The 21,083-nt window shown below is 47.6% G+C and overlaps 1 protein-coding gene across 12 annotated transcripts in view; it reads left to right on the forward strand.

Annotated features, from left to right (window-relative positions):
- The window catches only part of FAM53A (family with sequence similarity 53 member A), a 35,818-nt gene that overhangs the window by 10,359 nt on the left and 4,376 nt on the right, over window positions 1-21,083 (forward strand). For 4 of the 12 annotated variants that reach the window (XM_084797636.1, XM_084797645.1, XM_084797635.1 and 1 more), the window contains 4 exons: window positions 4,531-4,613; window positions 7,012-7,245; window positions 12,491-12,545; window positions 15,514-16,277. In XM_084797636.1, the coding sequence (XP_084653762.1) occupies window positions 7,168-7,245; window positions 12,491-12,545; window positions 15,514-16,277 (897 nt within the window). In that variant the 5' untranslated portion in view covers window positions 4,531-4,613; window positions 7,012-7,167. Of the gene's footprint in view, window positions 1-1,004; window positions 1,738-4,530; window positions 4,614-4,758; window positions 4,819-7,011; window positions 7,246-12,490; window positions 12,546-15,513; window positions 16,278-21,083 lie in introns of those variants that run through there. The other 8 variants (XM_084797637.1, XM_084797643.1, XM_084797638.1 and 5 more) reach the window with 5 other exon arrangements.

The raw sequence follows: 21,083 nt of genomic DNA on the forward strand, positions 1-21,083 counted from the left end.
GGCTTAGGAAAGCACTGTTCCCAAGACAGCACAGGGGCGACATCTGTGAGCCAGCAGACTCACCCCACGAGCTTTATAATCCTGCAAGAGACTTTTGGGAGAGAACTTTACTAGGCAGAGACATTTGGGTGGGGTGGGGGGCTTAGGGGCAGACAGACCTTAATTTGTAGTTTGTTTGGACCATTTTTCATAGGCAGTGTGGTGTTGAAAATAGAAGGCTCAGTGGATAAAGGCACCTCTGATCATGATAACCTGAGGAAAGAGAACCAGCTGGTCCTTACATGTACTGTGCACACATACAAAATAAATAAATTAATTTTATTTTGCCAGATGGTGGTGGTGGACGACTTTAATCCCAGCACTCAGGAGGCAGAAGGAGGCAGATCTCTGTGAGTTTGAGACCAGCTGGTCTACAGAGTGAGTTCCAGGACAGCCAAAGCTATACACAGAGAAATCTTGTCTCAAAAACCAAAACAAAACAAAACCAAAAACAACCCCCCAGACAGGAGTGTGTGTGTGTGTGTGTGTGTGTGTGTGTGTGTGTGTGTGTGTGTGTGTGTGTGTCCGTGCGCTCGCGTGTGTGCGTGCACGCACCATATCTATTCATGCTGTCTGAGGAGGCCAGCAAAGGGCATGAGATTCCCTAGAACTGTTACACTTGGTTGTAAGCTGCTATATGAGTTCTAGGAACTGAACCTAGGTCTTCTGCAAGAGTAGCAAGTCCTCTTAACTGATAAACCATCTCTCCAGCCCCCAAATAAGTAAATGTTTAAAAAATGTTTAGTTGGGCAGGGGTGGCTCACCCCTTTAATCCCAGCACTTGGGAGGCAAAGTCAGGAGGATCTCTTGAGTTTGAGGCCATCCTTGTCTACAGAGTTCACTCCAGGACAGCCAGGGCTACACAGAGAAACCTTTTTTTTTTTTTAAAGATTGATTTATATATTATGTATGCAGTGTTCTGCCTACCTGTCAGAAGAGGTGCCAGATCTCATTACAGATGATTGTGAGCCACCATGTGGTTGCTGGGAATTGAACTCAGGACTTCTGGAAGAGCAACTAGTGCTCATAACTGCTGAGCCATCTCTCCAGCCCCCTTCCTTCTTTTTTTTTTTTTAAAGAATGTACATAGCCAGGCATGTTAGCACATGCCTTTAATTAATCCCAGTACTCAAGAGACAGAAGCAGGTGGATCTTTGTGAGTTCAAAGACAGCCTGTGGTACAGGTTAAGTTTCAGGCCAGCCAGTGGTACACAGTGAGATTCTGTCTCAAAATAAGTAAATAAACGAACAAGTAAATAAGCAAATAAAGTTCATTGAACGCTCAGGAAGTGTAGCATGACCTGGTACAGGGGAGTGGATGGCTAGTATAGTTGTAGCCAGGTGTGGTGGCACACACCTTTAGTCCCAGCACTCAGGAGGCAGAGGCAGGTGGGTCACTGTGAGTTTGAGGCCAGCCTGGTCTACAAAGTGAGTCCAGGATAGCTAAGGCTACACAGAGAAACCCTGTCTGGAAAACCAAAACAAAACAAAGAAGTATAGCTGTGGGTGTAGGGAGTGGGGCCACTGGTATAAAGTGAGGATCCTAGGAGTCTGTAGTTCTCACTGCTGATGTGCATCAGTCCCAGGTCCAGAGCTGAGGGATGCAGTGTATCTGGAGAGATGCTGGTGGGCAAGTCCTTTCCAGGTTCAGACATACACAGTTGCATGGGCTTTGAACCTTTGATCTACCTTGCCATGGTAAGATAAAATATGACTTGTTATGGGCTTAATGGAGTATCCCCAATTTGTATGTGAAAGTCGTAACCCCAAGACCTCAGAGTTATGAGCTAAATTTGGAAATAGAGTCATTTTACATGTGTTTAGTTAAGTCATGCTGGAGTGGAATGGGCTCTAATCCCAAGTGACTAGTGTTCTTGTGCAGAGTGAGACAGTGGACACAGACATGTGTGAACATGGAGGCCGTGAGCCAGAATCTTGAGCACATTCACAGGGCAGTCTGGAGGGACTGTTCAGTAAGTGTGGACAGCGATAGTATTGTCCTGCAGTATCCGGGCTACTCCATATGATCAACTGAAGTCAACAGATGAACAAAAGAGAGAACCTACTTTGATGTCTTTTTGAGGTAGTTCACCAGGTAATGAGGTCTCTGTCATTGGTGGAGTACCTGTTTAGGGTGGCAACTCTTGGGGTGCTGTCATGGCCATAGTGTTGACAGAGAAGAAGATCTTGGCCTAGGGTGAGGATTTTGCTCTGTATCCTGGAGCCCTAGAAGGGTGACTGAGGAGGCTGGAGCACTGGCTTTACCTGTTGAGGCCGGGCCCAGGGCCTCAACGCTGCCCCTCTAAGTAGGTTTTAGGAGTCCACAGTCCCCAGGCCCGGAAGGCTGAGTAGGATGGGAGCCAGTTAGAGGGTCATCCGAGCTACTGGCTTATTTACAACACGGTTTTGGTGACTGCATTGTAGAGGGAAAGGAAGTAAGCCGACTAAACCCTGTCGTGTGGCATGTTCATTCCACGTGGGCAGTTGACATTCAGGATGTGGATGTGGGACTGCAGAGCTCGCGGTCCTTTCTCAGCTCTCATCAGGTGTGGCCTGCCCTCTGTCCTGGTCAAGGTGGTCAGTTCCACTTTCTGAGCAGGTTTCTCTGATTATGTCTGCCTTGGTATCAGTCGTGGCCTTTGTCCCCCTCTTCTCTTGCTTGGCTCTCAGTCTTGCTGAGCACCCGTGTCACCCTTCAGAGAGGCTTCTCTAATTGCCCCTCTAAGTAGGCCTTTTGAGCTGTGTCTCATTTTGTGCATTCATGTTCCTGTAAGGGGAGATTCACTTGGCATTGTGGGTTGAATTGGCTCCCCCAAAGCTATATTCAAGCTTTAACCTCAGGATCTGTGAAGTGACCTTGTCTGGGTCTTTTCAGGAAAGGCTTTCTATTCAGCACCTGTCTAGTCCATGCCACGTGCGTATTGCTTTGCTTGTTCTGCAGTGCTGGGGATGGAGTTCATTCAGAGCCTTGAGCACCTAGGCATGGATGCTACCAGCGAGCCACACCCTAATCCCATGAGCTGCTTTTGAGTTGCCTATCCTTGTGAACTGCGCTATATAAAACTCCTCCCTCAGCAGTTTTCAGCGGGCTCTTTGTCCCATGTTTTAAACATCTGTGATTATGACAGGGTGGCAGTTCCATGCTTATTTATCTATTCCCCTGTTTAGCAGCATGCAAACCCTCCACATATCCATACCTTGCCTCACAGGACATTGATAAAATTAGGAAAATAATGCCAGTAATGTGTTGTCATCTAACAGCAATTATTCAGACTGGCTGTTGTCCCTTTGCGGATCACAATTACATTTGGTGCCCTTTGGCCTGGCTGGGGTCTTGCACTGCTCTTTTATGACTCAGCATTTATTTAACATTTTTTTTTTCTGGGGAGATTTTATTTTTGTTTTGTGTGTAGGGTGTTTTGTCTGTGCACATGTGTGTGCATTGCCTGTGGAGGCCAAAAGACAGCATCAGATCCTCTGGCACTGGACTTACAGATGGTGTGCGCTGCTGTGAGTGCTCTGAACTGCTGAGTATTTTCAGCCCAATTTCCTGCTTTTGAAGGATTTGTCAGCTATTTTGTTGTTTGCCTCAGTGGGTTCCCTGACATTTCCTCCTGATTAAATTGAGGTTCTATGTTTTTGTGAGGAGTCCCACAGTAGGCTGTAATCTCCTTAGTGTTCCCTCAGGAGTCTTATGGGGTCTGTGTGTCCTGTCACTGGATGTGTCACTTTGATCCTGTGGTTCAGGCTAGTTTTCGTTATTTTTCTCCTTTGTAATTGTCTTGTGAGAAGGTGCCTTGGAGACTCACATATTCTATTCACCTTTGGAATTCACAGATGATCCTTGCTGGAGACTGTTAGCTAGGATATTTATAAGATGGCGGTTTTTATTTATTTATTTATTTATTTATTTTATTTTATTTTGTAAAGGATAAGGATTTTTTAAAAAAAGATTTATTTATTTAAGTATACAGTGTTTCACCCGCATGTACACCTGCACACCAGAAGAGGGCACCAGATCTCATTACAGATGGTTGTGAGCCACCATGTGGTTGCTGGGAATTGAACTCAGGACCTCTGGAAGAGCAGGCAGTGCTCTTAACCTCTGAGCTATCTCTCCAGCCCCAAGATGGCGATTTTTAAATTTTCTGTTGTTCTGTTAGTAGTTGTCACTGCTGGAGGGAAAATTTTTCACTTTTGCTGACTGGTTTTTCTCAGATACTGACTCATGCGCATTTGGGACTCAGACTTCGTTCTTTGGATTGAATTATCCCAGTGTTCTGTGCCTGTTCCATTAGGAGCCCTTCTTCCTCCTTGGAGTCACACATTGCCTCTAAACTCCTAGTGCTGCAGCTTTGGAACCAGCCATTTCTCTAATGACTGTGTGGCTTATTTTAAAATCTAAGATCCTAGTGATTTTGCTATTTTTTTTTAAGTTGCATTGTACTTCTGTGGCCTTTCTAGGTTGATGTGTGTGTTCTGTGTGATTAGGTTACAGCAGTGTGTGAGTGAAGGCTGCTGAGGAGGCTCAGTGGTTAAGAGCAGTGGCTATAGCTCTCCGAAGGTAGAAACAGGTGAGTGTCTCTGAGTTGGAGGCCACCTTGGCCTACTGATTTAAGTCCCAGGATAGCCAGGGCTACACAGAGAAACCCTGTCTCAGAGGGACTGGGTTCAATTTCTAGTACTCACATGGCATCTAACAACTGTTTATAACTTCAGGTCCAGGGGATCTGACACCCTCTCTGGCCTCAGTGGACACCGCATGCATGTAGTGCACAGGTATGCATGCAGGCAAAATACTCACACACATAAAGTAAAAATAAGTAAATCTTAATATTTTAATAAAAAAAATCACAACAAGGTGTGTGAGAGCCCTTATGGTGGCACATGGGCAGGAGTGGCCATTTGTCATCATTTTTCTTGACAGAAGACCCTGCAGAACCCTTGTCCTGGCTTAGAGGCTGGGGACTTGGGGGCTTTCAGTTTAGATGTGCAGCGAGGCCAGGCTGTGCAGGGCCCTGTGTCCCTGCTGCCTCTGCCAAGCTTATGGAGGACCAGTACTGCTCTATGACATGACTGGTTCTGGTTTAGCTTCCTTCATTTCAAAGAAAGAAAACGCAGCCGTTTGGCCCTGCTCTGGCTGTTGCTCCTCTCTAGTGAAAGTAGGAGACGGTGGTCACCCCTCTGGGGCTGGATGTACCAAATGCTGTGCCTTTCGGCGTGCTGGACAAGATTTCAGTTAAGACAAGCTAAACAGGAGTAGTGTGCGAATGGTGTGTGTACCCCTGGCTGAGAGCGCTCCAGGCATTGATGGCACCTTTTGTTGAATTGAGCTCACAGATACGTCTGGGCTGGGCTACCTGCTTCCTGCATCCACTAATGGAAATTCATGCCATGCTCTAGGCTAGCCAGTGTGTGCTCAGTGTGGTGTTGGTGACATGTGGCCGATTCCTGTCCTCACAACATGCCAACCTTTCCCTGTTCAGTCATGTGCTGGCTTTTGAGCTTCATGTTTCAAAGTCAGAGAGGACGTATTTGTTGTTTCTGTTGACAGAGCCCTGGGCTTGGCTGCATCTTTTTGCCAGCACAATCCCTACCTGGCTGAGCTGTTACATCCAGCAGGTGTAGACCTTGTGGCTCATACCCAATGATCTTGGGTCAAACACTCCCAAAGGTTGTTCTCTTTTGGAGTGCCTTACTGGGTGGAAGGAGGGGGCCTGTGCCCCAGGATGCTTTGTTGGTTATGGGTACACACTGTAGAACCCCTCAGTTCTGTTGGGTTCACTGAACTTCTAGGAGCTCTGCTCTATTTTTTTCTGCATTCCTCTTTTGAGCAATGTGCTTTATTGATCTGTCACATGACAGTGCCTTATTTTGAGGGCAAGGCTGGCTACCAGGATATTTTACCTTCACACTTTTTGTTGTTGTTGTAGTGCTGTGATAGAACCCAGGCCTTTTTGCACTGGAAGCAAGTGTTCCCCACTGAGCCCCACTCCCAGCTCTACCTGTTGATGATCCCAGTTTGCCATGTTTCCCCTTCCCCACCCTCTGTTTTGGCTACTTTTGCTTCCTAATCCGGTAGCCCTTGGCTGACACACGTGTTTGAATCACAGTGAGACACTGAGAATTAGAGCTGTATGCGTGCACTGGGGTGATATCTGCAAGGGTACAGGGCCTCTTGCATGTTCTTAGATGCTTACTTCTGGGACTGAGAAGCTAAGAGCCCATGGCACCCCCTTTTCATCAGTACTGCGGTCATCCTGGTTCCTTGCCTCAGGCTGGACCTAGTGTAGAGCTCTGTGCTTGTCTCTGGCACCCCATCCCTCATCTTTACCCCCGGCTTCAAGGGCTGGAGTTGGGGGCCAGCATGCTCAACTGCAGAGCTAGCAGGCCTCTGCCTCTGTGGTATGGGGCCCAGTAGCGTACCATGGGTGTTATCACTGGATGTGACTGCTGTTGTCTCTTCTCTATGTTCATTGTCCTTTGGGGACAGAGCCACCCATGAGCTTTCTTGCTGTTCTAGGAAAGGCCTCGGAGGCTGGCTCTAATAAACATATTACCCTCTGGTCTAATGCTAGAGCAGTGGTTCAGCCTTCCTAATGCTGTGGACCTTTATAGTTCCTCATGTTGTGGTGACCCTGACCATATAATTATTTTCATTGCTATTTCATAACTAATTTTGCTACTGTTATATGATGAGTAACATAAATATCTGTGTTCTCTGATGCTCTTAGGTGACCCCTGTGAAAGGGTCATTCAACCCCCAAAGGGATTATGACCCACAGGTTGAGAACTGCAGGTCTAGAAAATGTTACTATAGTTTTCAGGAAGGAACATACATGGTTATTTGGGAATTTGGAAGGTATTTGCCAAAGAGGGGTGTTAGGAACACTTTGTGTATACAGGAATATTTTGCATATAACAGAAATAACTGACTGAAGCATATGGCCATGTGGTGATTTCTCTTTACAGAGACACAGCCCCTGAAGAGTCTAGAAATGGGTCAGCTTCTTTAAGTCAGCGCTAAAACCCTGAGTTTTAGCTCAGCCCTGATGGCTTGAGCCTGCTGATGTCCAGTGTTTTGCAAATCCAGTGCCTGTAGATGTGGACTAAGGAAGAGCACCGACCATGGTCACGCTCATCACGGAGAAGCTGCAGAACCAGAGTTTGGATGACCTTACCCGCAGGGCCCGTGAGGCTAGCCCGGTGAGTCAGCTAGGGGGTCAGAGGTGGGTAGAGTGCACTGTTCAGAGACATAGACATGGAGACAGCACACTGTGGGGTGGAGGCAGAGTGAGTGGGGGCATTGGACAGAAGCCAGTGTCTGTCATAATCATCCCTACAAACCAAATCAACTTCTAATGCAAAGCTGACCTACACAGAATTCTGTGGCTTGCTTACCAGATCTGTCAAGGTAAGTGACCCTATGATCCTGCTACTACGCCCGTCTCAGATTTATCAATATAGACTCATTCACTTGCTTTAGCTTAGTTGGTGGGTCTTTTTTTTTTAAACCATAAAGTCAGTTATTTCTTAAATTTATAATTAATTTATTAAGTTTTTTCATTTGTTTGTGGGGTTTTTGTTGTTGTTGTTGTTTGAGACAGGGGTTCACTGTGTACCCATGGCTGGCCTGGAACTAGCTGTGTAGAACAGGCTTACCTTGAACTCACAGAGATCTACCTGCCTCTGCCTCAGTAATGGGATTAAAGGCATCTACCATGACATCCGGTGGTTGGTTGGTTGGTTATTTATTAATTTATTTTGGTTTTTTCAAGGCAGAGTTTTTCTGTGTAGCCCTGGCTGACCTGGAACTCACTTTGTAGACCAGGCTAGCCTTGAACTGTCTCTGCCTCCCAGGTGCTGGGATCAAAGGTGTGCGTTACCACTCCCGGCTGGTTATTTATTTTTAATGTTTAATGTTTGTAACTTACTACTTATCATCTGAATCTGGATGTACTTTAATATTTTGTCTTTGGTTTTCAGTGCCATGAAACTTGAAGCTAACACAGATACACTCTGAGTACAGCTAGGGATTCCAGAAATACAAAGCAAAGAAAGTACGCAGACAACTTGCACTCTTTTCTTAAGGTCTTGTATGATTATGTTGCCCAACTTGGGCAGTATTTATGTCCAGGCTGTAGGCAGAAGTCTTTCTAAATTTGCATGCCTAAAGGATGTTTATTCTTCCTAATAAATTTTTCATAAAATTTACTCTTGGAATAGTAGATTCACCTATTCAAGCTATCCTAAGCATAATTAAAAATTTTCTTTTCTTGGTTTTTGGAGACAGGGTTTCTTTGTGCAGCCTTGGCTGTCCTAGAACTCGCTCTGTAGACCAGGCTGGCCTGCTTCTGTCTCTCGAGTGCTGGGATTAAAGGTGTGTGTCATCACCACCCAGTGACAATTTTCTGGTAACAAAACTGAGTACCACTTTTAAAAGTAAAATTTCAAAATAAACTAAGTCATTAAAACATCGGTGCTTCCATTGCTGTGCTGCCTGCTTGAGACCCCATGTGCTGGGTGGGGACAACTTGTGGTGGCCACAGTTCTGGCACTTGGGCCACCAGAATAATTGAGCTTTTGAATTCTAAGGGCAGCAGAGCTAGAGGAGAATGCAAAATACCTCCCTCAGGCTTGGGGCTCTGTTGGGGACAGTTGCTGATGAATGCCACCATAGATTCTATCATCATCGTGTATCCTGGTCCTGCACCTCTGGCCCTCCTCTGGAGCCAGTGTCCTCCAGGCCGTGAATCAGCAGGCCTGGCTCCTCCTATCTCTGCTGTCTGGTTCACTTGATTTGGTCAGATGGGCTCCTTTTTTCCTGATTTACACACCCTGTACCTGAGACACACCCAGTTTTTTCTACTTTGCCTTTTCATACTTGGAGGTTATAGAAAGACCTGGAAAAATGAGTGACTATTGCTGACTCTCACTGCTATTTCAAGGGAGGAGAGGCACAGATGGTTTGTGGCCATAGGTGGAGGATTGGTGAAGGCAGAGGCCTTGTGTATCACTGGGCTGCCAGAGCAACAGTGAGGATTAGGGGTGTGATTGAGGGTGTACACTGAAGATGGAAGGATGTTTTGTTGGCAGAAAAAGTGGCAGGGCAACAAGGAAGGAACAATTGACAGGTAGTTGGATCCAACTGTCACATGTGTTTGGGCTTAGAGAATCCTTGGACAGCAGGGGGCACTGGGACCTGAATTTTGTAGTGCATCTCAGTTATGCAGAGCTGGAAAAGTGGTTACTTACCTCTAGAGAGGCAGAGAGATACCAGCCAGTGTAGCTAAGGAAGTGGACAATGAGGTGGGTGGAAAGTGCTTTCCTGGCTGCTTGACACAAACCTAGACATATATTGGAAGAAATCATCTTAATTGAGAAAGTAAGGTTATAAGCATTCTCTTGATTAGTGATTAGTGGGAAGGGAACAGCTCAGTAGGGATAGTACCACCCCTGGGCCATTGGTCCTGTATAGTATCAGAAGCAGGCTGAGCAAGCTGTGAGGAGCAAGCCAGTAAGCAGCGTTCCTCATGGCTTCTGCTTTAGTTCCTGTCTCTAGGTTTATTCCCTGATTGAATTCTTGCCTTGGCTTCTCTCAATGGAGTGTGACTCAGAACATGTAAGCCAGATTAACCCCTTCTTTCCTAGGTTGCTCTTGGTCATGGTATTTATCACAGCAATAGAAAACCTAAGACATATGCCTTGGTCCTGGGATTTGACTCTTAGCTGCCAAAGGCTTGAAGCAAAGGACCGTGGTTCAGATCAGGGTAGCAGTCCCTTTAGTTGTGGGAGAGAGGGTAATGAGGCTAGGGGAAGCCATCCAAGACCACCAACATTAGTGCTGCTCCAGGATAGATATCGTAGAGCTAGAGTAAAAGGCTGGTGAGCTAGATGTTGGGAACAGGAGAGGAAAGTGTTAGGTGGCTGAGCTGGGAACAAGAAGCATAGAGCATCATGCTGCTGGTGTAGACGGCTGTAGCATGGGTGGTTGATGCCCTGTGTGTGTTCCCCAGCCATGTCCATCTGGGAAGATCCAGGCTTGAGTTGGCCTAGTAGGACCCTGCTGTCTCAGCAACTCTACTTTCTTGAGTATCTCCCAAGGAGGCTCAGCGGCTGCCCATGTATCAAGGCCCTGGGATATGGTATGGTGCACCTGCAAGTGGATGCAGTCAGCACTCTCTTGCATTGACACCCGCTGTCCTGAGTGTCTGCACCTGTGTCCTTGGGCTGTTTACCAGTCCATCTCTCACACAGCCAAAGCCTTGTAGATACCTGCTGTGAAGTATCTGGTTCTGCTGTATCTGTCCTTGGATGTACACTGAGTACATCTGGTTAGGTATAGGCCCATAGCTCCTCAAGTAACACAGGAAACCATTTCTGTTGATGAAGAAAATCCTGTTCTTCCTGGAATCTATTTTGAGTTATTGTAGTGGGTGTATTCTCATGCACACTGGGGATGCAGGCCTAGGGGCTGTGAAAATAGTCCAGTTACTTGCTCTTGAGAAGTAGCTGGACGTCAGCATGAGGACTGACGGCTCAGGGAGTGGCTATCAGCCAGATGGAAGGGGAAACCAATATGCTGGCCCAAGGCTGGGGCATTTGCAGCTGTTTGATGTGGGCAGCTCACTAATTATGCACAGTGTTGTAAGAGCTTCCACCCTGCGCAGTGTCTATAGAGCAGCTTTCTCTTTCTGTTTGAGCCTGAGGTTGTTCAGTGACCACAGAGCCCAGGTGCTCACCAGCCCCGGTCAGCTGCGTTAGGGAAACATGATCCACTGCAAAGGAAGACCTGTCTATCTGAAGACAGGCTACCTGTTGTTCAAGGGTTCCCTTTCCTTAATCTCAAACACAACCTTTTCTTTTAAAAGATTGACATATTTATTGTTATATAAACAGTGCTCTGCCTGCATGCACACCTGCATGTCAGAAGAGAGCATCAGACCACATTGTAGATGGTTGTGAGCCACCGTGTGGTTGCTGGGAATTGAAATCAGGACCTGTAAGAGCAGTCACTTCTCTTAACCATCTCTCTAGCCTCTCAAACCCAACTTTTAACTTCCTTCTTTTATTTTTATTTATTTTTTTTTGAGAATGGAGTTTTACCTAGTCACCTGGCTTTGAACTTGACATGTAGCCAAACTCCTGATCCTTCTGTTTCCATCTCTGTGGAGACCCAAGTAATGGATTATAGGAAAGTGCCCTGTGCTTGGCTTGTTTATTGATTGGTTGGTTGATTGATGGGTTGATTGAACAGGGTCTTGCTACGTAGCTCAAGCTGATCTGGAACTTGGAGTATTTCTCTTACCTTGGCCTCCCTGAATGGTGGGATTATAAATGTATACAAAGGCTGGGCGGTGGTGGCGCACGCCTTTAATCCCAGCACTCGGGAGGCAGAGGCAGGCGGATCACTGTGAGTTTGAGGCCAGCCTGGTCTACAAAGGGAGTCCAGGACAGCCAAGGCTACACAGAGAGACCCTGTCTTAAAAAACCAAAACAGAAAACAAAACAAACACAAAAAAAAATGTGTACAAATCACCTGGCTTTCTCTTTATGTGGTGCAGTTGCTATGCATTTCCTGCTAATCTCTGAGATTACTGGTAGTTTATCTGCCTTCCTGAATGGGGTCAACCCTGCTGTCTTCTCAGCACTGGGACCATCAGGCTAAGTCTTGGATCTTACATTTGGACTGTCATGAGCAGTAATGGACTCTTAAGTCTTGGTCAGTCTTTTTTTTTTTTTTTTTTTTTTTTTTATAGTTTTATTTAATTTTTTTTCTGTGTATGAGTATTTTGCCTGAATGAATGGGCACCATGTCTGTACTTGGTGCTCAATGAGGCCAGAAGTGGACATCAAAGTCCCTGGAATTGGAGGCAGTTGTGAGCTTCTGTGTAGGTGCTGGGAATTGAACTGGGCTCCTGAAAGTGCAGTCAATACTCTTAACTGAACTGCCTCTGCAGTGCCTTTCTGAAACGTAACTAAGTGGTGAGGTTTGAAAGACCATTAGCAGAGAACATACGAAAGGAAAAGGCCAGAAAGAGTAACACGAGGGTGTCTGTAGTCCTTGGGGCAGTGCCCATTTGTTCAGCTAGATTTTGTCAGGTTTAAAAAACTTGTACTGGGCCAGTGAAATGGCTCAGTGGATAAAGGCATTTGTTGACAAGCTTGAGTTTGATCCTGCAACCCACATGGTAAAAGGAAATAGCTGATTCCCATATGTTGTTTCTCATTTTAACATGTGCACTGTAGCACATGCATAACCTGACCCTGTACACCACCCCATACAAAATAAACTTTCTTTAAACCTCAACCTCTTTATTAAGAAGTGTTTTCCAGAAGTCAGTGCTTTTTATATTCAACACCAATGGAAGTGTTAGGGAGAAATAGTATTACTGTGGAGAATTCTTGAGTTTTCCCATGAGTACTGAGACTTCTCTCTTGTCACTTTCAGTATTCTGCTGAGAAACTGAACAAAAGTGGCCATTTGTTCCCTTTGGAGATTGGCGGTAAGTGTCCCAGAAGCCCAGGTAGGGTCTTTCTAAGGCTGAAGTAGCTGATGATGAGCAAGGTAGCATTGGGCCTTTGGCCAGGATGGGGTGTTGGAGCTGGTCTGAGTCAGATATTCAGAGTAAGGTTCAGGGAGGACTTTATATGGCCTACATGTGGGAGAGGAAGATGATGAGCCACCACCCTCCCTGCTCATGGGCCAGAGTCAAGGCTCAGCAAAGCCTCCGTTTTTGCTGCTGCTGGTGATGTGGGAGGAAGCTTTTATGTGAGACACAAGGGCCAGTTTGTGCTTCCTTCAGCTGTCAGGGCAAGGATGAGCAGGTGGTATGTGTTCTGGCTGCCACTCTGCTGTGGTACACACTGGCTGAATGAGTACCCCTAGGCTTGCCCTCACTTCCTGACACATTGCTCTTTGGCAGTTAGAGAGGATAGTGGCTTCTAAGTGAGGGGCACACTTCTGATAAATCCAAGCAAAGACCCTGGGGTTGGAATCACTCTGTGTCGGTCTTGGCAGTTGGAACACCTTACACGGTACAACCATGTCAGGTTCACCTTGCTAACCACCAGATTACTAACATAGAGGTATTGACCAGGCTGTCCACGAACAGGAAGTAGGATGTGATGTCTCCATCTGTCCCCCACCTCCCTGGCCTGTGTCACTTCCACTTGACTGGCTCCTCCAGACCATCCTGCATATAGGACCACATTAACTATCTCAGTCCCTGGTCACAGTTTCTGAGGGAGGGCCTCTAATGCTCTCCTTTCTTCCCTTCTCCTTTCAGGCCCGTCTTACCTCCTTAACTGCCTCAGGTCACCCCAGGGCCCTTGATGTATCTTTCCCCAGAGGTGACCCTGGCTGTTTCCTTTTTGGTCTCTGTGGCCTCTGCTCCAGTGTCTTTTAGCTTGACAGTGGTTGGAAGCAGCAAGGAGAAACTGAGCAATTTGTTGGATGCCCTCCCAGTAAGAGTGTCCAGAGTATCCTCTTGTCAGGTCATACGATATTTGGGCTTTACAGCTGGGCTGACATTCACATACCTGACTTTGCACTTCCTCCAGGGAGACCTGGAACAGGTGTCTGCCCTTTACAGCCAACAAGAAGAACAGGAGCTAGGGCCATGGCAGCTCAGAGACGCTCATGCAGGGTCTGGCACCAAATTGTACTGAGTGCTTGAGCTGACAAGAGGGCAGCTGGACTAGGCTGGACAGGTGGGTGCAGAGCTGTTATATGGGCACATGCCCAGGAGAAGCAAATTTGTATTAGCTCTTGGGTGCTGAGCCTTATAAACTACAGTCCGGGCTCTGATGCCGTGAGGACTCTAAATGCTCCTCAGTGGACTTGATGGAAGGGCAGGAGTGCCCCTCGTGCTGCACCTACCTGCCATGTCTCAGGCACATGGTGTTACAGGATGACCAGCCACTGAGGGGCCATTGTTAGCACCCTGCTTTAGGGATGAAGAAATGGCAGCTTGCGGATGTCAGGGAGGCCTCTGTCCCAGTCCACTGTCCAGCAGGCAGATGTCCAGGCTAAGTCTTATTTTGTTTTGAGATGGGGATTCGCTGTGTATCCCAGACACAAAGTAAAATTCAAATGCTCATCAATCCTGCAATTGCCTCACAGGTACTGGGATCACAGGCGTGAGCCACTGCACCCAGCTTCAGCCGAAGCCTCTTACCTGTAACAGGATTTGAGACTGGCTGTCCACTTGGGTCACTAAGAAATGAGGCTATTTCCAACAAGTATTTAGCTCCTGGCTGTCAAAGGTCTTTTTTTTTTTTTTTAATAATTTATTTAATTTTATTTTAGCGTGAAGGTGTCAGAGCCATTGGAACTGGAATTACAGACAGTTGTGAGCTGCCATGTGGGTGCTGGGAATTGAACCTGGGTCCTTTGGAAGAGCAGACAGAACTCTTAACCACTGAGCCATCTCTCCAGCCCCAAAGGTCTTTCTTTAGAGGTTGGCAAGGGACAGGGATAAAGCATTTTCATGACACAACGTATTAGTGAAATGGGGTGAAGGTCAGAACTAGATTATGTTGGCTCTGTTTATTAACAATTAAACTTTATTATACAACCCAACTAGCATATACAAGAAAGAAAAAAAGGTTAAAGGGACAGAAGATTAAAACCTCCTGGAATCCGTTCGGCAGGACGGGTCCTTAGGTGTCTCAGTCCCACGAGCTGGTCCGGTCCCTTCCTCTCTCTCCGCGCCTTCTCCTTCCTCCTCTCTACCTCTTGTTTTTTCTCCTCACCACCTTCCCAGTCACATGCAAAGGGCGGTCTCCTCCTCCCTTCGAGGGTCAATCAGGAAAACAATAGCCACGGTGGGGTTCCCAGGTAGGCTTCCTGAATTCCAAGCCCAGGAAGGCTCCAAACAGTCTCTCACAAGGTATTCATGGTGTGCCCCAAGGGTAAAGCCCGCCAAGACTGCTTCCACCTGTGACAAAGCTTAATCTTTCCCACAAGATTATTTTCAGGAAACACAGGTCGAGAGACAACTCCTAAAACCAGGTATGGTGGCACACGCCTTTAATCCTAGAACTCAGGGGGCACAGGCAGGGGATCTGTGACTTTGAGGCCATCCTGGTCTACATAGTGAGTTCTAGGACAACCAGAGCTGCATAGAGAGCTCCTGTCTTTTTTTTTTTTTTTTAAGATTTATTTATTTATTATTTATACAGTATTCTGCAACCATTTGGTTGCTAGGAATTGAACCTTGGAAGAAAAGACAGTGCTCTTAACCTCTAAGCCATTTCTCCAGCCTGAGAGCTCCTGTCTTAAAAAAACAAAAACAAAACAAAAAAAGGACGAGGTAAAGCCTGGTCATCCAGATGCTGGGGGCCACTGAAGTATCACCCACCATGTAAACAGTGGTATTTTTTGTTTAGATATCTCCGTGAGCCTGGGAAGGGAGGCAGCAGGGTGGCTCCCTATTGCTCACCTGTTCCCACACCTTTGTGTTTCCTTAGTGGACAAAAGTCCCTGGAAGGCCATACATGGAAGATGGCCCATTGGAAGCCAGGCGGCCTCAGGCCCCTTCCCATTGGGCTCACATGGTGGGGCTCACACCGAAGGTCTCAAGTGGCAGCTGGAATCCCCAGGGCCTATGGATGTGGGCAGCTTCTTGGACCTCCATGAGAGCACAGGGCCTCCTGCAGCACCACCAACCAAGCGACACTGCCGGTCCCTGTCAGAACCAGAAGAGCTGGCTCGATGCCGTTCTCCATGGCGCCCTGGTAGCTCCAAGGTGTGGACTCCCATCTCTAAAAGGAGATGCAACAGTGGTGGGAGTGCCACACTGCAGTGCTGCAGTGGCCTTGGGAACCCTACCCTGCAGGGAAGTCTGGGTCCAGGCCTACCCAGGAGTCCTGTGCCACCTGCTGGCCCTACCTCACCGCTGACGCCCCGGCCAGCTTCAGCCAGCAGTGGCTTTGTGGAAGGCAGTGAGGGCAGTACAAGCTCAGGTCCTCCCTGGCTTTCCACAGGACCCTGCCCGTTTTCCTCCAGGCGTCGACTGTCTCTCTCACAAGAGCACCTTGTAGATGCAAGCGCTTGCCTTCCTTCAGCCAGCAGCACCCCCACGTCTACACCTGAGCTAGGCCGGCACCACGGCCTGCTTCGGTGCCGCTCACAGCCTTGTGTATTGGATGGGAGGAGGGTCCGGCGCAAGCGGAGACGGGAGGAGGATGCCAGGTGGACGCGCCCGTCCTTGGACTTTCTGAAAATGACACGGGTGAGGCCACATTTTTGTTCTGGGGTGCTTAGGAAGCCTATGTTTTGCCTTATATTGGTTTTGGAGTGAGGTTGATTGTGGTCAGCAATCCTTTAATCTTACTTAACTAGTTTCTTTTGAGCCTAGATGCTGTGTAAGGCCAGCTTGTCAGGGAACATATCTTGGGTTGGTAGGAGGATGGCTTTCCCAGCTGACACCCCTAAAACCTCAGTCATACCTCACCAGTAGAGCCCCCACATGTGGATCTGAGCTCTGCCTGGGCTCTGAGGAAGCAAGAAGGGACTGAGTGTGAGCTTTCAACTAAGCTGTTGAATTTGCTGCAGCCTCATCTCTTGGGTTGCAGCTGTTTATAAAGTGAGAAGCCATTCCTGGAGGCAGAGGCAGAGCTTGGCACCACTGAAAACCCTTGGCTTGTGATGACTACAGGAGCCAGAGCTGCTGGCTTGGGCTATGCCAGAGAGACCATCAGGTACCTGGATGTGCTATGCTCTCACCCTGGCATCCCTGGCACATTCTGGAGGTGTTTGGTTTTGACAGAGCATTTATTTAACTGGTATAGTAAAGCACCATGTCTGGCAACACCACTGCCTGCTCTCATGTGGATCCCAGAGAAGTGCTTACTGCTCCATGGGGAGAAGGAGAACAGTGAGAATGTCCTCACTGTGGCTAGGCGGGCATGTCTCCTTAGATGCATCTGGGGCCTGGGTAGACCCTCTGTTAGAGCTGGATTGGAGCCCAGAAACTCTGCTCCCCACTCCACCCCCCTAAAGCCAGTGCCTCACTGTAGAGCCTTGGCTGGTTTGTAACTCATGGAGACCAGACAGCATGGCCTTGAAGTCATAAAGATTTGACTAATGTTGGCATTAAACGTGCTGTCCCTTGGTATTCCTTGCAGGAACCAGGACTGGGGGGTGTGCAGGGAGGCAGGTGGCGCCTCTCTTCTCTTGGTGACTGGCATTGGCAGTTCCCTCAGTCTTCGTTGTCATCCCTATCCCAGGGCTTCAGGTCTGATTTGCCTCCTGTAGGCATTGCTGTGGATGCATGTCAAACTCTGGGTGTCGTGGTTGGGGCCAGGGCCACCCTGAGTGCAGCTGCTTTCATGTGTCTGTTGAGCCCATATTGGGGATGGTGCAGATAGGGCAGCCACCAGGTTTGGGAGAAGCCTGTCTGGCAGTCCCAGTCTTATGGGAGGTAGTCCAGCTCCTGCTGATGCCTCTTCTGCATCCTGCTGATGTGACTGTTGACTTGTGTGACAGGTTTTCCAGAAGCTTCTTCTTGGTGGCTGTGAGAGTTGAAAGCCCATACAGCTGGTGTGACTGTAGAGGGCCGATATAAAGCAAATGGTGGTCCTTTTAGTGTGATGTTGACTATTGGAAAGTTGGCAACAAGTTCTGGTTACCCAAGCTTTCCCTGCTAGCCAATGCTGTGGGTACGGTATGTGGCATCACCATGTGTCCGCCAGGATGACAGCAGCATAGGATGAGGCTTCCAGTAGAGGAATCCTTGACTCAGTGCATTTTGGGGAGGAAGATAGCTTGTAGCAAAGATGGACTGATGACCAAGGGATAGTCCTGTTCTGGAGATGCTGTGAACACTCCGGGCTCCTTAGGAGGTAGAGGATTGTAACTCTGGCCAGGGTGGTGCTGGTGCTGGGACATTATAGATGGGAGTAGGGTACCTGGTGGGCCCCACTGCAGCTCTGATCCATTGTTCAGTCCTCTTGAGCAGTGGCTGTCACTTGGGTGTTCTCTGGTCTGTCCCTTCTCCCTCCCTACCCCAGTTGTCTGCCTCAGGATTCAGTTGTCCTCTTCCTGACACGGATATGATTCTTGTCAGCCTCCATGTAGTCCCCACACTCCATTGTGACTTAGACGCAAAGGTGAGGATGACTGTTTAGTTAGCTGTTGCTGGCTGACAGTTGAGCCAGTTAAGCTGGAAGCATCTGAGCTGTGCTTTCTCTCTATCCCTTTAGGACATCAGACAGGAAGCTCAGCAGAAAGGTTCTGGTCATGCTTGGCTGCAGGACCTGCTTCCCAGCTCCCTCCTGTGGCTCCTGGCCATTGGCCTTTGTGGGGCACATTAATGTTCTTAATCTTTCCAGAGGGGTGATCTGAAGAGCTGGCAAGGAGACACTGCAGTGTCTTAAGGGACCTAGTCTCTGTGAGTTCCATGTAGTCCACGTGTATTGCGTTGCTCCTGCTTAAAGAACTGGCTTGCAGCAGGCGTGTTGGCGCACACCTTTAATCCCAGCACTCAGGAAGTGGAGGCAGGGGGATCTTTGTGAATTGGAGGCCACCCTGGCCTGCAAAGTGAGTCCAGGACAGTAGGGCTAGTACACAAAGAAACCCAGTCTCGGGGCCCCCCTCCCAAAAAAAGCTGGCTTGCAAACAATTTGTAGTAACTGTGCCAAGCCCTGTGTACTGAACAGGCACTGCGTAAAACACCTGGAATTGTGCAGACAGATGGTGTTGTAGGGACAGGATGAGTAGTAGAGGAGGCCAGGTGAGAACAGCATTGTGGGGTTTTTTTGTGCATATGCTTTTATTTTTATTAGTGTGTGTATTTATGTGCATGTGTTTATGTGAACAGTGCATGTTGAATCCAGAGATTAAACTTGGTAGTGTCATCCACTTTATTTTTTATGTTTTAGTTAATTAATTTATTTATCTAGTTTGTTTGTTTTTTAGATAGGGTTTCTCTGTGCAGCCTTGGCTGTCCTGGACTTGCTTTGTAGACAAGGCTGGCCTTGAACTCAAAGATTTGTCTGCCTCTGCCTCCCTAGAATGTGAGATTACAGGTGTGTGCCACCGTCCCATTTATTCTTTTAGTTTTGAGATTATAATTACATCATTTTCCCATTCCCGTGCCTTCTGACACTATAGGAGACAGTCTCACAGCAAACTCCCTGATCCTCTGGCTCTCACGGTCTTTCTGTTCCATCTTCTGCAGTGTTCCCTGTGCCTTAGGTGAGGGAGTTGTTTTGTAATGTGTCCATTGGGCTGGGCTTCACAGCTCCTTATTTTCTATTGGTTGTGATTTTCCATCTGTTGCAGGGAAGTTTTATGGATGAGAGGTGAGGACTACACTTTTCTGTGGTATAAGGTGAATATTTCTGATGCCACTAGGGATTATGCTTGTTTGTTTGTTTGTTTGGTTGGTTGGTTTTTTGAGACAGGGTCTTTTCTGTATGTCCCTGGCTGTCCTGGAACTCTCTTTGTAGACCAGGCTGACCTCGAACTCACAGCAGGCTGCTTGCCTCTGCCTCCTGAGTGCTAGAATTAAAGGTGTATGCCACCACACCAGGCTACCACTTTTTTTTTTTTTTAATTGAAACAAGGTTTCTCTCTGGGACTTGGGTTCACCAGTTTGGCCAGGCCAACTAGCCAGAGCCCAGGGATCCTCCCGCCTCTGGGATACAAGCATGTGGCATCATCACATTTGGCTTTTTTTTTTTAAGTTTAGTTTTTGGCTTTTTTAAAAAAAATTAAGTAACTTATTCAAATAACACGTCAGTTGTTATCCCCTCACTTGTATCTTTCCGTTCCCCCTCCCTCCCTCTTTCACCTATTCCCCTCCCCTGCACACTTGGCCTTTTACCCAGGTGCTGGAGGTCAGTCTCAGGTCCTCATGCTTGTGTGGCGAGCGCGTCACTGACTGAGCCATCATCCCAGCCCCTGAGCATTCCTTTTTAAGTGCCTCCCTCACAGGGACTTTAAACTTTTCCCCAAGATTTTGATCAATTATGATGTCTTGTGGTGGAGTTGGTACCCTGCTCATTAGGTCTGAAATTCTCATCACCTGACAGGCACGTGTGCACAGCTCTGCTGCTTTTTTGTTTTAAATTTTATTGATGTAATGTATATGAGTGCTCTATCTGCATGTACACCTGCATGCTAGAAGAGGGCGTTAGATCACAGTACAGATGGTTGTGAGCCACCATGTGGGTGCTGGGAATTGAACTCAGGGTCTCTGAAGAGCAGACAGTGCTCATAACTGCTGAGCTGTCTCTCCAGCCCTGGTTCTGCTCTTGACAGTGCAGCCAATAGTGGAGAGGTGCAGGCCTGTGCTTTGTATTGTTGAAGCTCCCATCCTCTTAATCTTACCATCATAATCTTTCAAATATTTTAGCATGAGGCTATTAAAAAGCAATGTAGTGGATATTTGTGCCTCCCTTCCCAAGGATAACTGAGCAACACTTTACAGTGCTTTCTTTAGTTGCCTTTTTAATGAACAGAGTGGGACTGATACCTCACAGGGACAAATCCTGCCCATAGTTTGGCATCTTTGATAGCTGTAGAGTGGGACTTCAGCTGGACAGTGGTGGTGCATGCTTTTAATCCCAGTACTCGGTAGGCAGAGACAGGCAGATCTCTGAGTTCGAGGCTAGCCTGGTCTACAAAGTAAGTCCAGGGCAGCCAGGGCTGTTAACACGGAGAAACCCTATCTTGAAAATCCAAGGGGGAATAAAAGAGTGGGACTTCCTTTCCCTCACAAGTAGGTTTGCAGCAGACTAACAGGCAAAGGGTCCCGCAGGCAGGCAGTATCTTCAGGCCCTGCTACCCATAGCCCTGAAAGACCATATAAGACCATGGGTGGCCAGACCCACTTACCTCACTTCCCTTACCTGCTTGTTAGGTACTCCATCATAAACTGTCACATATTTCTCCTCTGCGCCATCCTCTGTCTGCTCCCCTCTCTGTTCTTATCAGTGAATGATCCCCACCCCTCCCCATCCTTGCCTGCTGTTGTTGACTTCAGGATTGCCTGCTGGGTTTTTCTGTTTCACAGTTTAAGGTTGTTTAAACT

This window comes from Acomys minous, assembly GCF_964271855.1.
Source record: "Acomys minous genome assembly, chromosome: 10".
Lineage (NCBI taxonomy): Eukaryota > Metazoa > Chordata > Mammalia > Rodentia > Muridae > Acomys > Acomys minous.